Genomic DNA, 20,170 nt, shown 5'->3' with positions numbered 1-20,170 from the left:
GTTACGCACTTTCCGTCGATTTCTTATGGCATTGCGTGTTGAGTTTCGAAACTCAACGGCGCCCTTTGCATCTACACCAGTGTGAAGAAAAGGAATGTATACATTTAATTAAATATTCCATTTCCTTAACTGAGAATCGAACTTACAACCAGACTCATTTACAGCCACACTTTGTGCCCTCGGCTCCACGACTGGTTTAAAAAAATTGGATTGGATTGCTTTTCCTTCATAGCAGGGTTAGCAAAAACGTCAGTATTTCCTGTTCTCGTCGTTCCATGGTAAAAAATTGTATGTAAGAAAATGAAGATAACTTATATGTCTCGCTATATCACCTATATAGTGACTCCAGTTAAAGACATTCTTTGATTTTTTTGGAGAATATAATATACACGTTTGTAGAACGGAGCTACCCCTATCGCGAATACCCGAATACTTTTTAATATTCATAATTAAAACATTGTATTGAAAACATGTTAAAAAAGCTTCTTTTTCATAAAAAAACTTCAATAACAGTTTTTATGAAAGAAATACGAGTAAATGAATAATATCGCGAGTCGTAAGCACTTTATGTTAATTAATATTGTTTTAACAATGCTATAATAAAAAGACAATTATATCTACATATAAAATATCCATTAAGTAATAAATAGTGCGAGGTATGCTATAATTATTATTAATTGATATTCGTTATTAACAACTAACAGTAATAATTTCAAAATTACTTTAAAAAATCGAATCGAATATTTGTTGTAATTGTGACCCGATCCATAATCGGAGACAAAACAGGCAGTGTTGAGTTCCGCCACTCGAAATTCTAATTCAGCGAAAAGAAACAGAGTGTCTTGTTAATAAATTATATCAATAGAAATCGCCGTGGCGCAGATACTGAAACGTGTGACTGTAAACACGACGGTGTTGAGTTCCGCCACTTAGCACACAATGCCTCTAGAATTCGGCAGAAAGTAGAGAACGGAAAAGTTTTAATAATAGGTTCCCAGGTTCCCTCTGCCTTCCCCTCTATATGCGGGATGAAGCGTGAAGCTAACTACAAAATAAAAAATGTTATTTTATGTTCTTTTTTTTTCAGATTTTATGAAGCTTAGACAAAAATAAATATTTGCTTTTAAGATATTAAGACATACTCACCGCAATGTCTGATGGAGGCAGCCAAGCACAGCAGAAGGATCCTCGGCTGTCCGATTATATGCCAGATGGCAACTTGAGGCATTTTCTTACCGGCCTCGAGTGCAGCATCTCCTGCTTTTGAGTTTCCTGCATCTGTATTTAAAAATATATTATATATTATTAAATTCAACATTTATTTAAAGAAAATAAATATAATTTGGAGTTCAGCCAGTTTGGAGTGGAACAGCGTCTGGACGAAACGCGATCCACTCTTGGAGACAAAACACAGCCTTGAGTTCCATCAGTCTCTCAAGTTATTGGATTCTCATCCAATTTGGTGAAAAAAAAAAAGAAAACAGAATCTTATTGACAGGGCAATAAGTTCTCTTAATAAAAATGTATCAATAGAGGCCGAGTGTCTAGGTATTCCTACTTGGGTTATTGAAATATTAAATATTTTCGTTTCCACGCTCTGGTAACAAGGTGAAGTGCGGCGTTGAGTTTTGCCACGGAAGTGTCTTAACGGGAACGTAGTGTCTTAACACTAGTTTTCCCCTAGACAATATGAAAGAAAATAAACAATTAAAAAATATTAAGAAAACTAGTACCTTCTTCTCCAATAGTAGTCCTCTCAGGTTCCCGAAGAGTGAGGAACGTCAATATAATGATAACTATACCAATGATACCAGCGCCGTAGTAGCACACTCTCCAGCTCTGAAAATTATTATATTTATTTTAGCAATTACAAGACAGGTTTGATTTAATAAAAAAATACTTTTTTTACCACCTACATCTTTTTTTTTTATTTATGACATGCATACATTTTAATAGGAAACCCTAAATATTTTAAAAAAAAATAACATTGTTATGATACCTTTAAAAAGCTTGAAATTTTTGAAGCTTTAGATTATTTCTCATTTCTACAATATTGATATTTTTATTAATTTTGGAGACAAACCTGCTAAAGGTCGCTTATTTAAAATAGGGACATTAGAATTACACAGATATTAGAAGTATGTATCTATGAAAACTATACAACATTTTAATACACACTGAATAAAAAAAAAGACAATACAAAACTCACCAAACCCCAAGCATTTAAAGCAGGTATATATCTTCCGACCGGAAACGCAATCCCGTACCCTCCATAGATACCCCAATTGAAGATGGACAGCACCAAAGCCCTCTGATGTTCTGGAAACAGGTCAGTCAGGATACCTGTAGCTAGCGGGTTGCAGCCGGACTCGCCTGCTGCCATTATCATTCTTAGTAACACTAGGTGCCAGTATTCCTTCACTGTACCCATTAACAACATGGCAACTACGAACACTAAGGTGCAGACACCCAGGATTTTTGCTCGGTTATATCTGGAAAGAAAATATTAAATTTAATTCTTGCATCGTAAGTCGTGAATTTAAATCTAATATTTTGGATGTTCTGAAATATTATCTAGAGTACATCGGAACTCAACGCCGCAGTATTGTCTATAATGTCAAAGTGTTGCATGACATCTGTTTCTTTGTGCGGTGTTGTGCTTATCAGTACACAACACAACATCGCACAACACCAGCGCGAAGAAATGGAAGTATTAAATGTCATTTCCTCGAGTGGAAATCGAACCTACAATCTGTTTACAGCACACACTTCACTATTCTAAATATGAATTATTTATCTATCTATTTTAATTTTACAGCTCATGTAGACAAAAGTGCGGTGTTAATTTCCGCAAGTCAACACCCACGAACGAACGGACTATCTTAATAGTAAATTATATTACCATGACAATAAAACAGAGTACAATGACAGGCACAGCGAATCATATTATACTGTCTTGCCTTAATTAATTTTATTATTAAATTAAATTTCATTATTAAATTGAACTTCGTATCGTTTTTTGATTTAAATAATGTAATAAGAAAATTAATATAAGATCATATTAAAAATCTTTGTTTAGTATATTTCTTTGTGAGGTATTTGTATTTTTAGCTTAATTCTGTTCCTACATCTGCTATGTACACAGAGGGACTCTGGGAACCTAGTATTAATTACTCTGTTCTATATTTCCTTTCCTTACTTGCCATCAATTGGGGAACGAAGTGTCGTTAGGTTCCCTCTGTCTACCCTGCTATATGCGGGATACAGCGTGAAACTGAAAAAATAAGAGAAAAAAATAATTTACTTACTTATCAGCAGCTACCCCCAATATAACGCCGACAACAGTGAAGACAGCCATGAAGGCCGGCCCGGCCAGCACTTGGTAATCGATCCCCAAACCATTATAGCCCCATTCGCAGTATTTCGTGCCATTTAGCGTAAGGGACTCGCATCTGGAGAAAAAATAGTAGAAATTATTTTATAATCATATTTTCAACTGTATTTTTTTTGCTTTCACGTACATAGCAAGGTAAGCAGATGGAACCTGGGAACCTAATGTTAACAGACACTCCGTTCTCATTAAGATACTTCGCGCTTACGCCCAAAGTTCGAGAAATTTCGTGTTGAGAGACAAAACTCTACTCTTTGCATTGTCTTGGTACTGAAGCGAGAAAATGAAAATAATTCACTCTCCCGAGTAGAAATTGAAATCACAACCGTCGCTTTAGAGTCACACCCTTGTGCACCTGCGCCTTGATTTAAATTTAATACAAGATTTTAATAAATAGTTTTCTCAGTCAATTTGAGTTTGTAGGAACTTTTGAAATTGCTTTGAATATTACATACTTCATCTTGGAACTTCCTTCCTGGAGTTAAAAATGAAAACTCAGAAAGTACCTTACATTAGTACATTATAAATTAGAAATTTAATTGTTACGAGTGTAAATTCAAGTGGTTTATTTCTGGTAACTTCTGAAGAGTTCCACTATTCACGATCCTGGCTCCATCATCAGACCAACCCACAGTATTGTATTGTCAAAACAAGTAAAAAATTGTAAAAATTAATGCGTAGCTAGGTAGGTACAGGTTCATTTCAGTGCAGTATAGTTTTCTGTCATATTACATAAACCTATATATAAATAAAAATAGTCAAAGTAAATAATTCCAACAACAAACAAAAAGTACGCCATATTGTAGGAATCAACTAAAAGTAAACTAAATTGTTATTTTTTGCGACAACATTCCAGAATAGACATGCTTTATCAGTGAAGTATTATCACTTCATTATTTTGATTTTGTTTCTTATACTAATGAAGAATTAAAAATAAAATCCATTATAAGATTTAAATCTCTCTGTTTTTCTCAGTCTACCATATAAAAAAGCTTTATTTTATATATTTTTTTGTGGTGTTTAATTCTAATTATTCTAATTATTTATTAAGAACTTAGGGTTAATGGAACTTAAAAGCTCACTTGTTGAAACTTTTCAAAGTGTGAGTTATATAAATGAATGATAATCTTTTCCTATACGTCTGTCTACCATCAATTAGTCCAGGTTTTTATAGCATAAGTAGTAGAAACCTAGGAATCTAGTGTGAAGACATTTCCATTCCCCACTTTCCACCGAATTCTGAAAACATTGCGCGTTGACTAGCGGAACTTAACGCCACGCTTTACCTCTTTACCGAAACGAGAAAATGAAAATATTTAGTATTTCATTTCCTCGAATGGGAATCGAACCCACCACCTCATTTATTTTAACTGCCCAGTTTGACGGTCGTATCTGAGTAATCAAAGGATTATTCATTTAATTGCAAAATTCAATAGTTTCATTTCATGGTCAAGTTCACATTGGTTCATGTTTAATATATGACTAAGCTTATTGTATGAAGGTCAATCGATAAATACGATATGACTCGTAGCACAAGACAAAACATCTCAAATAATAATTATTTTTCTCTTTATGCCGTCTAAAATAAAGTAAGGCGGAGAGCGGAGAATTTTTTTACTACAAATGATACAGTTGGGTTATTGATCTTAACGAAAATTATCTATTAGTATACTCATTAATTTTATTACTTTAAAGAAATAAATAAATCAGATTCACGCTGTTTCCCGCACCCAGCAGGATAGGCAGAGGGAGGGATCCCAGTGTTAAAGCATTCCGTTCACACAAACTAAGCCCATGCTTGGGACCGTCTTGGCGTAGCGAGATAGCTGGATGACTGTGGGATCCCACACAAACACTTGACTGTAAATGCGATAGATTGTAGGTTCAATTCCCATTCGAAGGAATGATTGATTTAATACTTTTATTTCCTCGCGTTGAATTCCGCTACTCAACACGCAACACCTCCAAAATTTGGCAGAAAGAGGGGAACGGTAGTGTCTAACACATAACACTAGGTTCCCAGATACCCTCTGCTAACCCTATGTGCGGTATACAGCTTAATAAAAGAGAATAAGTGTAATCACTGAATGAATATACAGACAAAATTACATTTCGCATATATATATATTATCATTATAGTAATAACATCACGAGCGTTGCGAATTAGGTCTTTTTATAGTACCCTACAAAAGTATACATTATAAGATCTAAAGCTAAATTATACTCGGTTTTTACAAAACTCATAGTTTTCGTCGTATAGGAAATGAAAATATTAAATATTTCATTATCTTATATTTTTTTTATTAGCGTCACGCTGTATCCCGCACATAGCAGGGTAGGCTAGGACCGTAGTGTTAAGACACTTCATTCCCCTACTTTCTGTCGAATTCTAGGCATTGCGTGTTGAGTGGCAGAGTTCAACGCCGCGTTTTGCCTTGACACTAGAGCGAAGAATTGGAAATATAAACGTAAATAAATATCTCACTTCCTCGAGTGGAGATCGAACCCATGACTTGTCGTGCTTACAGTCGTACGTTTGTCCTCTCCGCCATGACTGACCTCAATATCTTTATGAAGTATAAAATAACTTTGTCATTAATTACAATTAAAAGTATTTTTATCTCAATTGTTAATTAATACAAATGTTTTATTGTCGTTCATTGTTTCTAATTTACGGCTTGTCAAGCCATTCTATTCTCGGTATCTTAATTTAAATTAAAATGTAATTGAAGAAAAATCGCTACGAAAACCTTTTTACCTACTCATCTTTGTCGATTTTTAGGGTTCCGTACTTCAAAAGGTAAAAACGAAACCCTTCTGGAACTGCTTCCCTGCTATATAGCCTGAAGCTAAAAAATGTGTCAAAGCTATTTCCATTTGACAGGCGAAGCCGTGAGTAAAAGGTAAAAATTTTATAAATATCAATGTAATTAACTTATACCTGTATAAAGACATTATAACTACGAATAACAATAAATAATGTTCCTACCTAATGAAAATAACGACGAAGCTGTGTATTTGCATAAAGTTAATTAATTTACTATAGAGATTCAAACGCGGCTTTACTCGTTTATATTTATTTATATATTGTAACTAAAAGATACTATTTATTATAATTTATATTTTTAAATAAAAAGTATCCTCTAAGAATATGAGTACAAAGTTTCATGATGATCGGTTGAGTAATTTTGGTGTGAAAGCGTAATAAATAAACTTACATTCACATTTATAATATTAGTATAAGGATATCTATATAGGTAAATAAAATAAATATAAAATTATTAATAATATTCATTTTCATGACCAGGAAGCAAAAGAACTGGTGTTTTTTTTAAATTGCGCAGCACATATTTAAATAAAACTAGTACAGAATTACTAGATATATAATAATACAGATTATATATAATTTAATAGAGTAATGAAAAAAATTAACGACGTTCAAAATGGCAAGTGGACAATTTAGAGGTTTTTTGTACAAGTTTCTAGTAAAAATATTATTAAATATTTAAAAGTAAAATTATATTTTATTCTAAATAATTTAAAATGTCTTATTTCCCTTATTTAATATCGATTTACAAAAAAATCGATATACAATTTATCATCCAATTAACATCTAGTGAAAAAAAAAAAGTAAGAAACAATGGTTAAATTCACTAAAGTGACGAATCAAAAAAAAATTATAAAAATAAACAGATGAAGTCCTATATAAACACGTGAAATAATTAGTGCGTGAACGTCGGTTTTAATTAATATATAAGTAGTTTTATAATAAAAACATTTAGAAGAAGTGATTTTTTCAGCTTCACGATGTATCCAATGCAAGTGGGTGGACCGAGAGAGCCTAGTGTTACCTCCCCACTTTCCGGAGGCATTGCCCATTGACTGTTGGAACTAAACGCCGTTTCTACGAATTGCATATATTATGGCGGGATTCAACGCCGCTTTATTTATATATATAAAGTTTAAGTAAATTATTCCTTGATGATATAATAGATCAGATAAAGAGATTAATGTTGTCTCGTATAATATAATGACGTCATTTAATTGGTCATTTTATATACTACTGTTGAAGGATATACAAGTGAGAATTGAATAGGTATTTAAATTATGGTTACTTTTCACAATTTGTTTTAATAATAAGTGGAATTTTTTATAGTCGTTGTGGTGAACCTCTCCCCCCATTCTCATCCCCACTTGAGGAAGTGGAATATTTATTTACGTTTATATTTCCATTTCTTCGCTCTGGTGCCGAGGCAAAGCGCGGCGTTAAGTACTGCCACTCAACACGCAATGCCTCCAGATTTCGGCCGAAAGTAGGAGATGGATGGATGGATGGATTGTCTTAACACTAGGTTCCCTCTGCCTACTCTGCTGTGTGCGGAAGACAGCGGGAAGTAGATTTTTTTTTAATAAAATAATTATTTTTAAAATATATTATTAATATTGCATTGCAGTTCAGTTCCATTCATTTAGTTCCAAGGTCAGTCGTGATGATGTCAAGCATAAGTGTGTGTTGTGGGTTCTATTCCCATTAGAGGAAATTAAATATTTAATCACTCTATTGAAATAATGAGTCAAAACTCGGCTCTAGAATTCAGCGGAAAGAGGGAAATGGAAGTGTCTTAATAGGAACTTAGTATCTTAACACTACACTCTCAGATACCCTCTGCTTACCCTGCAATGTGCGGGATACTGCGGGAACCTAAAAAAATAAATAAAAACTTACATATCACTAGAATTGACCTTCTCGCACACGACCGGTAACTGACTGAGAGTCAGATGAGTAGCGTTCAGCATGCATGACTTGTCACCGTAGTGCAGTTCCTCGGCCGTCACTTTTGAGGTAGTTCCTGTAAACAAAAACATACATATATTTAATAATCTATTATATCTTAATAGTAAGGTGGTTGTGAGTTCGGTTCCAACTAGGGGATTGATAAGCACAACAAGAAATGTGTGGAAGTTTGGGTGGAACTTGGAAGGTGGTACAGGATACGGCGTGAAAGTTTAGCTGGATAAAAGTTAGCGGGAAGACATAACAACGCATTGCATGGAGGGTGAAAAATCTTAGGAAATCTTATAAGCTTTTGGTAATGGTTTTGTAAATTTTTAATACGTTTTTCGAAATATTAGTCTATTCTTACTGTGGAGTAACAAATTCAAAATGTATAGAAATATTATATAAAATGTTTTGCCACAAACAGGTCGTTTCTGATATATTCTAGTTCCTTTTTATATCATAACTAGCGGACCCGGACGCGGCTACGCCTGCTTCAAATATAAGAATATAATTTCTATAGAAATATAATTTCAATCTAGATGAAATGCTAAAAGTGACTATTATATTTATTTTCATAAGGATGAATATCAAAATGACGCGGTAACGAACGCGGTCGCGTAGCGACGACGGTTGTTATTAACATGGCAGAATAAAATTAGAAATACTATAGGTAGGCATGTCAAATTAGAAAGTATTTTAATTTATTAGTACATATGTGTAATGTAATGTTATATAGCCTATAGCACTTCTGAAGAATGCAGCTTTCATACAAAACAAAAACAAAGTAAATCGATCCAGTAGATCCAGAGATCTTAGCGTTCAAACAAACAAACAAACAAACAAACAAACTCTTCCGCTTTATTATATTAGTATAGAAGTATAGAAGTATAGATTATCACTCTTGAGTCTTGACACTATTTCCTGTATTACTTACTCACGAAGGTGGGTGGTAGGTTTGGAACTGGTAGGTTTTTGAACTAAAGTTTCCCTGACTGTGTAAGATAGAAATGAATGTATTTTTAGCTTTAGTTTGTATCTCGCATATGACATTGTAGGCAGAAGGAACCCCGACATATACCATTCCTCCCTTTTTCAGACATTACGTGGGGAGTGGTGGAGCTCACCGCCAAGCTTTGTCAGGAAATGAAAATATTAAATGTTATTTGCCTTGGTTAGTAATATTATACACATATTAATTATTTAGTAATATTCTATCTGTTCGCGACAACGCAACGACGCGAAAGCGCATCATCGGCCGTGGACTCGTCACGACATGTTTGAGACTGTTTCGTTCGGCAAAAGTGACGTCATACCACTCTTATAGTTTTAAATGTTATTATTAGTGTTTTTTCTAAATTAATAATGTTTTTTCCTATATAAATAAGTAATTACATTGAATAATGATTATAAATAGATTTGGGTTCTGTTTTAGATAATAATTTTCGACTTTATATCGTATTTGTATAGTTGTACTATGATTTGCCGCAATAATCGCCTTTTTATATAATAGTAACTTCCGTATAGTAAATTTTATTATTGATTATTGTTTATCATAGTTTTCTGTAGCTTAATAACACATTTATATATACCGTATGTTTGTGAATAATTAATGAGAGATGTTTTATCGTGATTACTTGTGTGAGTTTCGTCATACTTTTCGTGTTTTTCGTTGTTTCCTAATAGTTAATAATTTAATAGTATAATGTATTATATATCGTTTAATAGACATTCTTGTATACTTTCTATATGTATAAATTGTAAGAACATCCGAGTTTTAGTTATAAAGATATAAATGTAAATGTACCGAAATCATAGTGAAAATTTTCGATAAATAAAGTCAAAACGGCTCGGTGACTCTCGGCTCTCTTTACCGTTATCCGCTCCGACCGCCTCGGGTATAAAAGGCGCGCGCCGGGCGGCACAGAGTCAGTCGGCAACCAACAGCGAGCACAGCAACAAGTCAAGGAAACAAGGAACATCGGAAACAAGAAACAGTTGAAGAAGCCGACAGTCACCGACCGTTATACCGCATTCAAGATCGTGTTTCAATATCCTGCTCCAACCTCCTGTTTCAACGTTCTTATCAGAACGTCTGACAAGAACGTCTTGGGGTCTCAGCATACTCCGTGTCCCCACGACCCGAACCTATAGTGTACAGGGCGTCAGCGGCTCATTCGCTTGAGTTCCGCCCGTCCGGTACATCTTGCTGGTCCTTCGAACCGGATCTGGGGACTCCTCACCGAAGCTGAAGCATCATCCGTCATCGTGCAAGTCATCGCAGTGCTCCATCGCGAAGTGCTCCGTCGCACAGTGCTCCGTCGCGCAGTGCCCCGTCGCGTAGTGCTCTATCGCGAAGTGTTTTCCGTCGCGCTCGCAAACGCAATCACCGTCGCGTTTTCGCATCCGTATTGACTGTCGCGCTCGCTACTGCGCTGACGTCACAACTTCCGTCGCGTCGTAAGTCAGTCGCGAGTGTTTTGTGCGTCCGTCTTCAAGTGTTATCGTCCGTCTCCGAGAACTTTGTGCATCCGCCTTCGAGTGTTATAGTGCTCCATCGCGCAGTGCTCCACCGTACAGTGTTTCCGCGCTCGCAATCGCCGTCGCGTTGCGCATCCGTATTGACTGTCGCGCTCGCTACTGCGCTGACGTCACAACTTCCGTCGCGTCGTAAGTCAGTCGCGAGTGTTTTGTGCGTCCATCTTCAAGTGTTATCGTCCGTCTCCGAGAACTTTGTGCATCCGCCTTCGAGTGTTATAGTGCTCTATCGCGTAGTGCTCCATCGCGCAGTGCTCCACCGTACAGTGTTTCCGCGCTCGCAATCGCCGTCGCGTTGCGCATCCGTATTGACTGTCGCACTCGCTACCGCGCTGACGTCACATTTCCGTCGCGCCATAAGTCACGTCGTGAGTGTTTTGTGCATCCGCCTTCGAGTGTTATCGTTCGTCTCCGAGAATCTTCGTGCATCCGCCTTCGAGCGTTATCGTGAGTCGTCGTGAGTGTTTTGTGCGTCCGTCTTCGAGCGTTATCGTGAGTCGTCGTGAGTGTTTGTGCGTCCGCCTTCGAGTGTCGTCGTTCGTCTCCGAGAATCTTCGTGCATCTTGGTGAGTTTTTACTAATTATCGTCGGTCAATTGCTAAGATGCCTATCACAAGATCAAGAGGTCGATCCGAGGGATTGAGATATGAAGCTGAACCTTCATCTAGTCACACAGAGGTGACACACCCGCCTACAAACACACAAGAGGATTCCGTAATAGAAAAGAATTTAATAGTACCAAGTGACGAAAAGGAAGACTCGAGAATTATTTCAATTAACAAAGAGGAACAACTTGAAAGCACACAAATAAAGTTAACAACTTCGAAACGTGCAAACTCAAAGAAGTCTACGAAATCCAGACGTAAAGCAAGAAATGCTCGTGAAGAAATACTTCGCATCAAGCTTGAACTCGCACAATTAGCTCTGGAAGATGCTGAATCAGATAGTTCAGAATCCCAGGAAGATAATATATCGAAAACCGACTACGTTAGCTCCTGGATTGAAGATAATGCACAAATCGTACAAAAATCACTAACACCATGTGCAGACGTACCGAGGCAACCACTACCGATACCATCATATATAATGCCTCAACTTCCGAATATCGTTAACAATTCCGAAAATCAACAAGCAATACAGAGAGATTCAACGAAGGAAATAGAGGAGCTAAAAAAAGAAATAGAAAATTTGAAGAAAAGATGTGAAAAAGCCGAAACCGCTCCTACATCGTTGTGTATGAAAACAGAGGTACCTAAACCTACAATGTTACCTCCATCATTGTCATACAATTATCCCGTCGCGTCCAAAGTCATCATGGATCTTCCTACATATAGTGGAATGTTAAATGAATGGCTATCATACAGAGCCATATATGAAAACACTAAGAGATACTTCAATGAAGTCGAAAATACAGCCAGAATTCGAAGAAGCCTAACTGGAAAAGCATTGGAAGTCGTCGACACACAACTCATAGCTCATTCAAAACCGGATGCCATCGTAGAAGAGCTTGAAATGAATTTCGGTCGTCCAGATGCAATCGCATATAGTGAATATGACAAGCTTCGATCTCTACCTCGTTGTGCTGACAATCCAAAGGAGATACATGCATTCGCCAGTAAAGTAAGAAGCAGTGTCAATCTGTTTCGCGCCCTCGATTTACACAACTTTATTACTGCACCAGATATAACGAGGGCCCTTCGTGAAAAGCTACCATCGTCGTTATGTACCAGGTGGTACGAGGAACAAGCATCTATATTCAAACCAGACCTGACGCACTTCAGCGAGTTTCTCACCAAACAAGCAGCATGTCGCACACCTTATTCAACAGAGATCCCGCACTCAGAGCCTACTCGTCGTGTGATACATAGAACGCACAATACTACCGAAGAAAGGAAAACTAATAGATTTCACGGAATGGTGAAAAGTACGTGCAAAATTTGTAACAAAGAAGGTCATCACAGTATTAGCTGCAAGAAATTTCAAGATGCCAACTCAGATAAAAGATGGGAACTCGCCAAAGAACACCGACTGTGCTTCAGATGCCTGCGGTTCAGGCAATCGGGACATTCTTGTAAACCACAGAAGTGCAATACTAAGGGATGCATCGGTACTCATCATCGATTACTACACTATGATAAAAAGGAGAAATCAGAAAATCGTAATCAACAAGAAGAAAAAGAAACCGTGGCCAACGCATGGATACCATCAAAGGCGCATGCTTACCTTAAAATCATACCAGTCAGAGTTCATGGACCGGCGGGAGAAACCTCTGCATACGCTCTATTAGACGACGGATCAACTGTATCTCTCATAGATGAAGCTTTGGCAAACGAAGTCGGTGCTGAGGGACGGCTGGATCCTCTAAAGATGGAAGCAATCGGGGATATAGTTATTGAAACGCCGGGATCAAGGCGTGTTACTGTGACACTTGCTAATTCACAGAAAAAGAAGATTAGCTTTACAGCTCGCACCGTTCCGTGTCTTAATCTTTCCCCACAAACGATTCGTAAAGAAGATTTAGCTGCCTGCGACCATTTGATAGATTTGAAGAACAAACTCGCCTACGACTCAGCCACGCCTAAAATTCTAATCGGCCAAGATAACTGGAATTTATTACTCGCCGAAGATGTCCGTATAGGACCGAAAAACCAACCGATCGCTTCACTCACGTCGCTCGGATGGGTGCTCCATGGTGCGCACAATAGGACATTGGGTCAGAAAATCCACTTCGTCAATCGAGTTACTACCTACGAAGATAAAATGGATGAGCAACTGAGAGATTACTTTGCCTTAGAATCTCTTATAATTAATCCGCGTCGGCCAGACTCTGATCCTGAAATAAAGGCTGAAAATATTTTGAAGAAAAATATACACCGTTTACAAGACGGACACATTGAGACCGCACTTTTATGGAAAGCAGAGAACAGCATCATGGTTAATAATTATGAGTCGGCGCTGAAGAGGCTCATATCAATAGAGAGAAAAATTGATCGTGATCCTGAACTGAAAAGGAGATACACCGAACAAATAGAATCACTCGTCCAGAAGGGCTACGCTGAGGTGGCGCCTAAAAGTATCTCTCCAGGCAGAACATGGTACCTGCCACACTTCGACGTGCAAAACCCAGGTAAACCAGAGAAGCTTCGCATTGTTCACGACGCCGCTGCCAAAACCAAAGGTATGTCACTAAACGATTTCCTCCTGACTGGACCAGACCTTCTTCAATCGCTTCCTGGAGTCATGATGAGATTTCGCCGTCATGCTTTCGCTGTATCAGCCGACATAGCCGAAATGTTTATGCAAGTCAAAGTAAGGCCTCAAGATAGGGATGCCCTTCGCTACCTGTGGAGAGGACACCGGCGGGAGGGAACTCCTGAGGAATATCGCATGACGTCGCTTATATTTGGAGCTGCGAGTTCACCATGCACCGCGATATTCGCTAAAGATTGGAACGCAAAAAGGTACACCGACACGCATCCAGAAGCAGTGGAAGCTATCATCCACAACCACTATATGGATGACTACCTAGACAGTTTCCGAAGTATAGAAGAAGCTATAGAGACTTCCAAGAAGGTCCAACATATCCACGGAGAAGCTTGTTTCAAACTCTGCAAGTGGGTTTCAAATATCCCGAAAAAAAAAAATGAACTGGAATCACAATCAAATATGACAGAAGTTATTAACCTGGGTACCAAAGAAGAAAAGATTTTGGGTTTAATGTGGAGACCGTCAACCGATGAATTACGATTCAATTTAAAACTGGCAAGATTACCGCCTAGTTTATTAGATAAAACAACCCCTACGAAGAGAGAAGCTCTAAAGATAGTTATGTCGCTCTATGACCCACTTGGTTTCGCCTCACCGGTTACTATTCGGGCTAAGCAAATTCTCCAGGAATCATGGCGAAGAATAATAGATTGGGATCAACATCTGGACGAAGATCTCTCCAAGCAGTGGGCAGAATGGATGCTGCATCTCCAGAAACTGAAAAATGTGAGCTTACCTCGATGCTACTCTGGTTATAGTAACGCCACATCTATACAGTTACATATATTCAGCGACGCCAGTGAAACGGCCTACGCAGCAGCTGCATATTGGAGGGTGGTTGCTCCGGATGGAAAGGTTCAAGTCAACATGATCATGGCTAAAGCAAAAGTAGCCCCGCTCAAGGTTATGTCAATTCCTCGTTTGGAACTACAAGCAGCCGTCATGGGAGTTCGCATAGCAGAAGCTGTCATAAAAGAACATCGTATCGCGCCGGAATGCAAAATCTTTTGGACAGACAGTAAGACAGTTCTGACGTGGATAAGAAATGGAGCCAGATCTTATAAGCCATTTGTCGCACATAGACTAGCAGCCATTGAAGAATATACCAAAGTGGAAGAATGGCGTTGGGTACCTTCTAAGCTCAATGTCGCCGATATAGCCACTAGAGAAGTACCATCTGATTTTGGAGCCGATCATGAATGGTATCACGGGCCTGCCTTCTTGAAAGAAAATCCGAGTACCTGGCCTATCGAAAAACCGGTCGTGTCAAACAATACTGGTGAAGAACATACCTTTACCGTTAAAGAACTCCAGCCGAAGACAAAATTACGCGAAGCAATTCCTGATCCACAACGCTTCTCAAAATGGGAGCGACTACTTCGTGCCACAGCTAGAGTCTTGCAATTTTTAGATATCTGCAGAAATAAAAAAGAGAAGATCTTTTATAAGCGAACACGTAGAAATATGGAATCTGATCCTACGTGGAACAAACGAAGAGAAACATTGGCAAAGAAATCTACTACTCTACATAGCAAGAAATCTATGGATTCCAACAATTTTCTGATATTAGATTCGAAGTACATCACAAAAGCAGAAAATCTTCTCATCCGAACCTCTCAAGAGGAATCATTCAATGAAGATATCGCAGACTTAAGATACAACCGGACTATTGCCAAACAAAGTCGCCTTCATTCATTACCCGTAGAACTCCGAGATGACATTGTCGTTCTTCGCAGCCGTATAGCCGCCGCCGAGGGAATAAAAGACGAAACAAAGAAACCACAAGTCTTAGATGGAGATAACTACATCACACAGCTATATATTGATTGGACCCACCGTTGTCTTCACCACAGCAGCACTGAAATAATAGTAAATGAAGTACGTCAACATTTTTGGGTAATTCGTCTTCGTCCCACCGTGAAAAGGATAGTTCATCAGTGCCTGAAGTGTCGTATTCGCAAGGCACAACCGCCACAGCCTTCTACGGGTGATCATCCCAAATCCCGTCTCGCCCATCATCGAAGACCATTTACATACACCGGCTTAGATTATTTTGGCCCTCTCACAGTAGTCGTCGGCAGACAACACGTGAAACGTTACGTCGCACTCTTCACGTGTCTTACCACAAGAGCAGTTCACCTGGAAATTGCCGCCAGCTTAAGCGCAGACTCTGCCATACTTGCATTGCGAAGATTCGCTGCACGTCGAGGATGTCCTTCCGAAATTTACTCAGATAATGGTACAAACATGCATGGAGCAGACAAAGAACTTCGAGAAGCATTCAAAGAAGAAGCCAGTCGTCGAGGCATCGCATGGCGTTTCATAACACCATCTGCACCATTCATGGGAGGCGCGTGGGAACGTCTTGTTCGCTGCGTGAAAACAGCTCTACATACGATTCTTCGTGAGAGATATCCCCGAGAAGAAATTTTGGCTACATTACTCTGCGAAGTAGAATATACTGTGAATAGTCGTCCCCTCACACATGTTTCTGTAAACAATGACGACGACGAATCTATAACACCCAATCACTTTTTACTTGGGGGTTCAGCTCGTCTACCTCTACCTGGCACATTTAGTGAGGACGACATTGATAGCAAAAAGCAGTGGAGACGCTCACAGATATTAGCGGACATGTTTTGGAGACGCTGGGTTCGCGAATATCTCCCTGAACTTCAACACCGGCGGGAGCCTCATGGTCGAGGCCCTACTTACGAAATAGGTGATCCAGTACTTATAGCCGACTCACAACTTCCAAGAAATACGTGGCCAAGAGGACGCATAGAAAAAGTGTATCCAGGTGCAGATGGACAAGTGCGAATAGTTGAAGTACGCACTAAGGGTGGTCTATTGAAAAGGCCAACAAAAAAACTCGTTCCGCTTCCAAAGTAAGAAGACGTCGTCGCTCACCGCGGGAAAGATGCAGCATCACATCGAGACCTGATTCTGCACGGCGGGAGAAATGTTCGCGACAACGCAACGACGCGAAAGCGCATCATCGGCCGTGGACTCGTCACGACATGTTTGAGACTGTTTCGTTCGGCAAAAGTGACGTCATACCACTCTTATAGTTTTAAATGTTATTATTAGTGTTTTTTCTAAATTAATAATGTTTTTTCCTATATAAATAAGTAATTACATTGAATAATGATTATAAATAGATTTGGGTTCTGTTTTAGATAATAATTTTCGACTTTATATCGTATTTGTATAGTTGTACTATGATTTGCCGCAATAATCGCCTTTTTATATAATAGTAACTTCCGTATAGTAAATTTTATTATTGATTATTGTTTATCATAGTTTTCTGTAGCTTAATAACACATTTATATATACCGTATGTTTGTGAATAATTAATGAGAGATGTTTTATCGTGATTACTTGTGTGAGTTTCGTCATACTTTTCGTGTTTTTCGTTGTTTCCTAATAGTTAATAATTTAATAGTATAATGTATTATATATCGTTTAATAGACATTCTTGTATACTTTCTATATGTATAAATTGTAAGAACATCCGAGTTTTAGTTATAAAGATATAAATGTAAATGTACCGAAATCATAGTGAAAATTTTCGATAAATAAAGTCAAAACGGCTCGGTGACTCTCGGCTCTCTTTACCGTTATCCGCTCCGACCGCCTCGGGTATAAAAGGCGCGCGCCGGGCGGCACAGAGTCAGTCGGCAACCAACAGCGAGCACAGCAACAAGTCAAGGAAACAAGGAACATCGGAAACAAGAAACAGTTGAAGAAGCCGACAGTCACCGACCGTTATACCGCATTCAAGATCGTGTTTCAATATCCTGCTCCAACCTCCTGTTTCAACGTTCTTATCAGAACGTCTGACAAGAACGTCTTGGGGTCTCAGCATACTCCGTGTCCCCACGACCCGAACCTATAGTGTACAGGGCGTCAGCGGCTCATTCGCTTGAGTTCCGCCCGTCCGGTACACTATCATTAGCAATAATACAAAATGGTAGATCATCAATTATATATTTTTGTTTATTTACTATTAAATGTAATAAATCATAGTTTAATTATAAGTTTCCTTAGGAATATACATATGTAATTACATATTTACATTTTGACGTCGCGGCCTTCGGTTTTACGATCGGAATTTTGGCCTTCTGACGTAGCACGTGACCATCTGACATAAATATTTTGTCAAAATTATAAATTCCCTTTTAAAATTTATGATTGTTAATTTTTTATTAAAACATTTTAAATATCCATTAAATGTTGACGGCATTAGATGTATGTTTTTAAATTAATTTTATGGTATGCCGAGTCATTAAGGTAAGAATGTTAATTCCAATCTAAAGTAGATCAATGGCCATGTCTCATGAAATAAAAACATAATTTTTAGTTATTGTTTTTTTCAGCTCACGCTCTATGCGGCATATAGCAAGGTAGGTAGAAGGAACCTAGTGTTAAAACACTTCCGTTCTTTACTTTCCACCGAATTCGGGAAGCTTTGCCCGCCGCGCTTTGCCCCGTTACCAGAGGGAAGAAAACAAAACATTAAATATTGAATTTCCTCCACTGGGAATCGAACGTACAACCTGTCGCGCTTACAGTCGCACTCCTGTCTCCCTATAGCCTTTATATAATGACATTATATTTAGTCACCGATAAATAAAATAGTTCTTTGAAACTATTAATCGCATTATAAATTATTATAATAATAACATACATACATACAAGGTACAAATAAGTGTCGCTGGGTTTTTATACTACAACGTCACATGCGGAACTAATTTTTTATCGAATCGCGAAAAAATCGATATATCGTTATATTTCATTGGATCGCAAAAAAATCGATATATCGTGCAATTAATAATAATCGATGTTTTATCTATTAAGTTTTTGTGTAATTTTTAGTATAGTGTCTGATTACGAGTCATTGCCCGCAATTTTGTTTGGATGGACTTTTAGATGTAAAAGAAATTATCATTTTTTTTTCTGTTCCTGTGGGAATTTCCTGAAATCCTTTGTTGTTGCTCCCGTATATTACTTAACTAAACTTCAATACTACCTATAATAAATATTTTTTTTACTTTCACGCATTATCCCGCGTAACATAGAGAAAATACAACAGTATTTAGTACCTCAACAGAGGGTAGATAAAAAAATTCTAAAATAGTGTTTTGAATTCGAGAAATTGCGTGTTGAACGGAGGAACTCAACGCTGCGCTATATAATATCTTATCACAATTTTAAGTGAAAATAATTAACACCACATGTAGAAATCGAATATGTAACTGTAATTCTACCTTTACTACTTTCATGTTTAAAGCTGGATAGGCAGGTAACCTAGTATTAAAACAGACGAAATGAAATTTCATTCCCTATAATGAAATTCCAATAGAAATCGAACTTACAACCTACCGAGTCTACACTACAGACAGACATTATACAGCGTCGGCCTCACAGTATATTTTTAAATAAAGTCTAAGAATAAATATAAAATACTAGATATAATTCATAACATGAACGACCCAACGGGTTATCTAAGCTGACATCAAGTTAACTCGCTGGTCACGAAGTCGAATCGCGTTAGGCGGTGGCATTCGACCCCCCGGCTTACTGGGTCGAGGTCGAGGTCGAGGTTACACTGCGAAACTGAGGATTTGCTGGATGTCCTTGCGGGATTAAATTGGATTTTTTGAAAGATTTTTTGTGGTTTAAAAGATATAGGGGTAGTACTTTCGTATATTACGATATTGAAGTAGCTCAATGGAATATATATGGAATATATATGATTTTGTTCCCGGTTTTGTTTAAATAGAGAATAATAGAAGTAATAAATAAAAAATGACTTAAATATATTTAGTTTTTGAAATAATTTTCAATTGTAATATTAAACTTTATTGAGTCTAACTCTAATCTTAATTTTAGGCCGTCTTGGCACACAGCGCAAGCGATTATTTATTACGACTGTAAACTGGACAGTTGTGGTTGGTTGGTTGGTTGGTCTGGTTCAATTCCCACTTGAGGAAACGAAATATTTAATATTTTCATTTCTTCGCTTTCGTAACGAAGCAAAATGCCTTTGCTAATGCAAGAATTTGGTGGAAAGTGGGCAATGGAAATGTCTTATGGGGGAACGGACTATCTTAACAATAGGGTTCCCAGGTTCCTTCTGCTAACCCTGCAATGTGCAGGATACAAAGTGAAGCTAAAAATAACTTAAATTTATT

At 37.8% G+C, this 20,170-nt stretch overlaps 1 protein-coding gene across 1 annotated transcript in view; it reads right to left on the bottom strand.

The window, feature by feature from the left end:
- LOC146540289 (uncharacterized) overlaps positions 1–20,170 on the bottom strand; it is a 42,322-nt gene that overhangs the window by 2,845 nt on the left and 19,307 nt on the right. The window contains exons 3-7 of the mRNA XM_085198589.1: positions 8,118–8,241; positions 3,309–3,452; positions 2,210–2,492; positions 1,734–1,839; positions 1,147–1,278 (exon numbers count right to left, since the gene is read on the bottom strand). Of these exons, the coding sequence (XP_085054715.1) occupies positions 1,147–1,278; positions 1,734–1,839; positions 2,210–2,492; positions 3,309–3,452; positions 8,118–8,241 (789 nt within the window). The remainder of the gene's footprint in view (positions 1–1,146; positions 1,279–1,733; positions 1,840–2,209; positions 2,493–3,308; positions 3,453–8,117; positions 8,242–20,170) is intronic.

Source organism: Heliconius melpomene, chromosome 2, assembly GCF_056956725.1.
Source record: "Heliconius melpomene rosina isolate 202511_hmr_F chromosome 2, ASM5695672v1, whole genome shotgun sequence".
Classification (NCBI taxonomy): Eukaryota; Metazoa; Arthropoda; class Insecta; order Lepidoptera; family Nymphalidae; genus Heliconius; species Heliconius melpomene.
The sequence above is the reverse complement of the archived record's forward strand: the minus strand, read 5'-3'. Positions and strand labels throughout refer to the sequence as shown.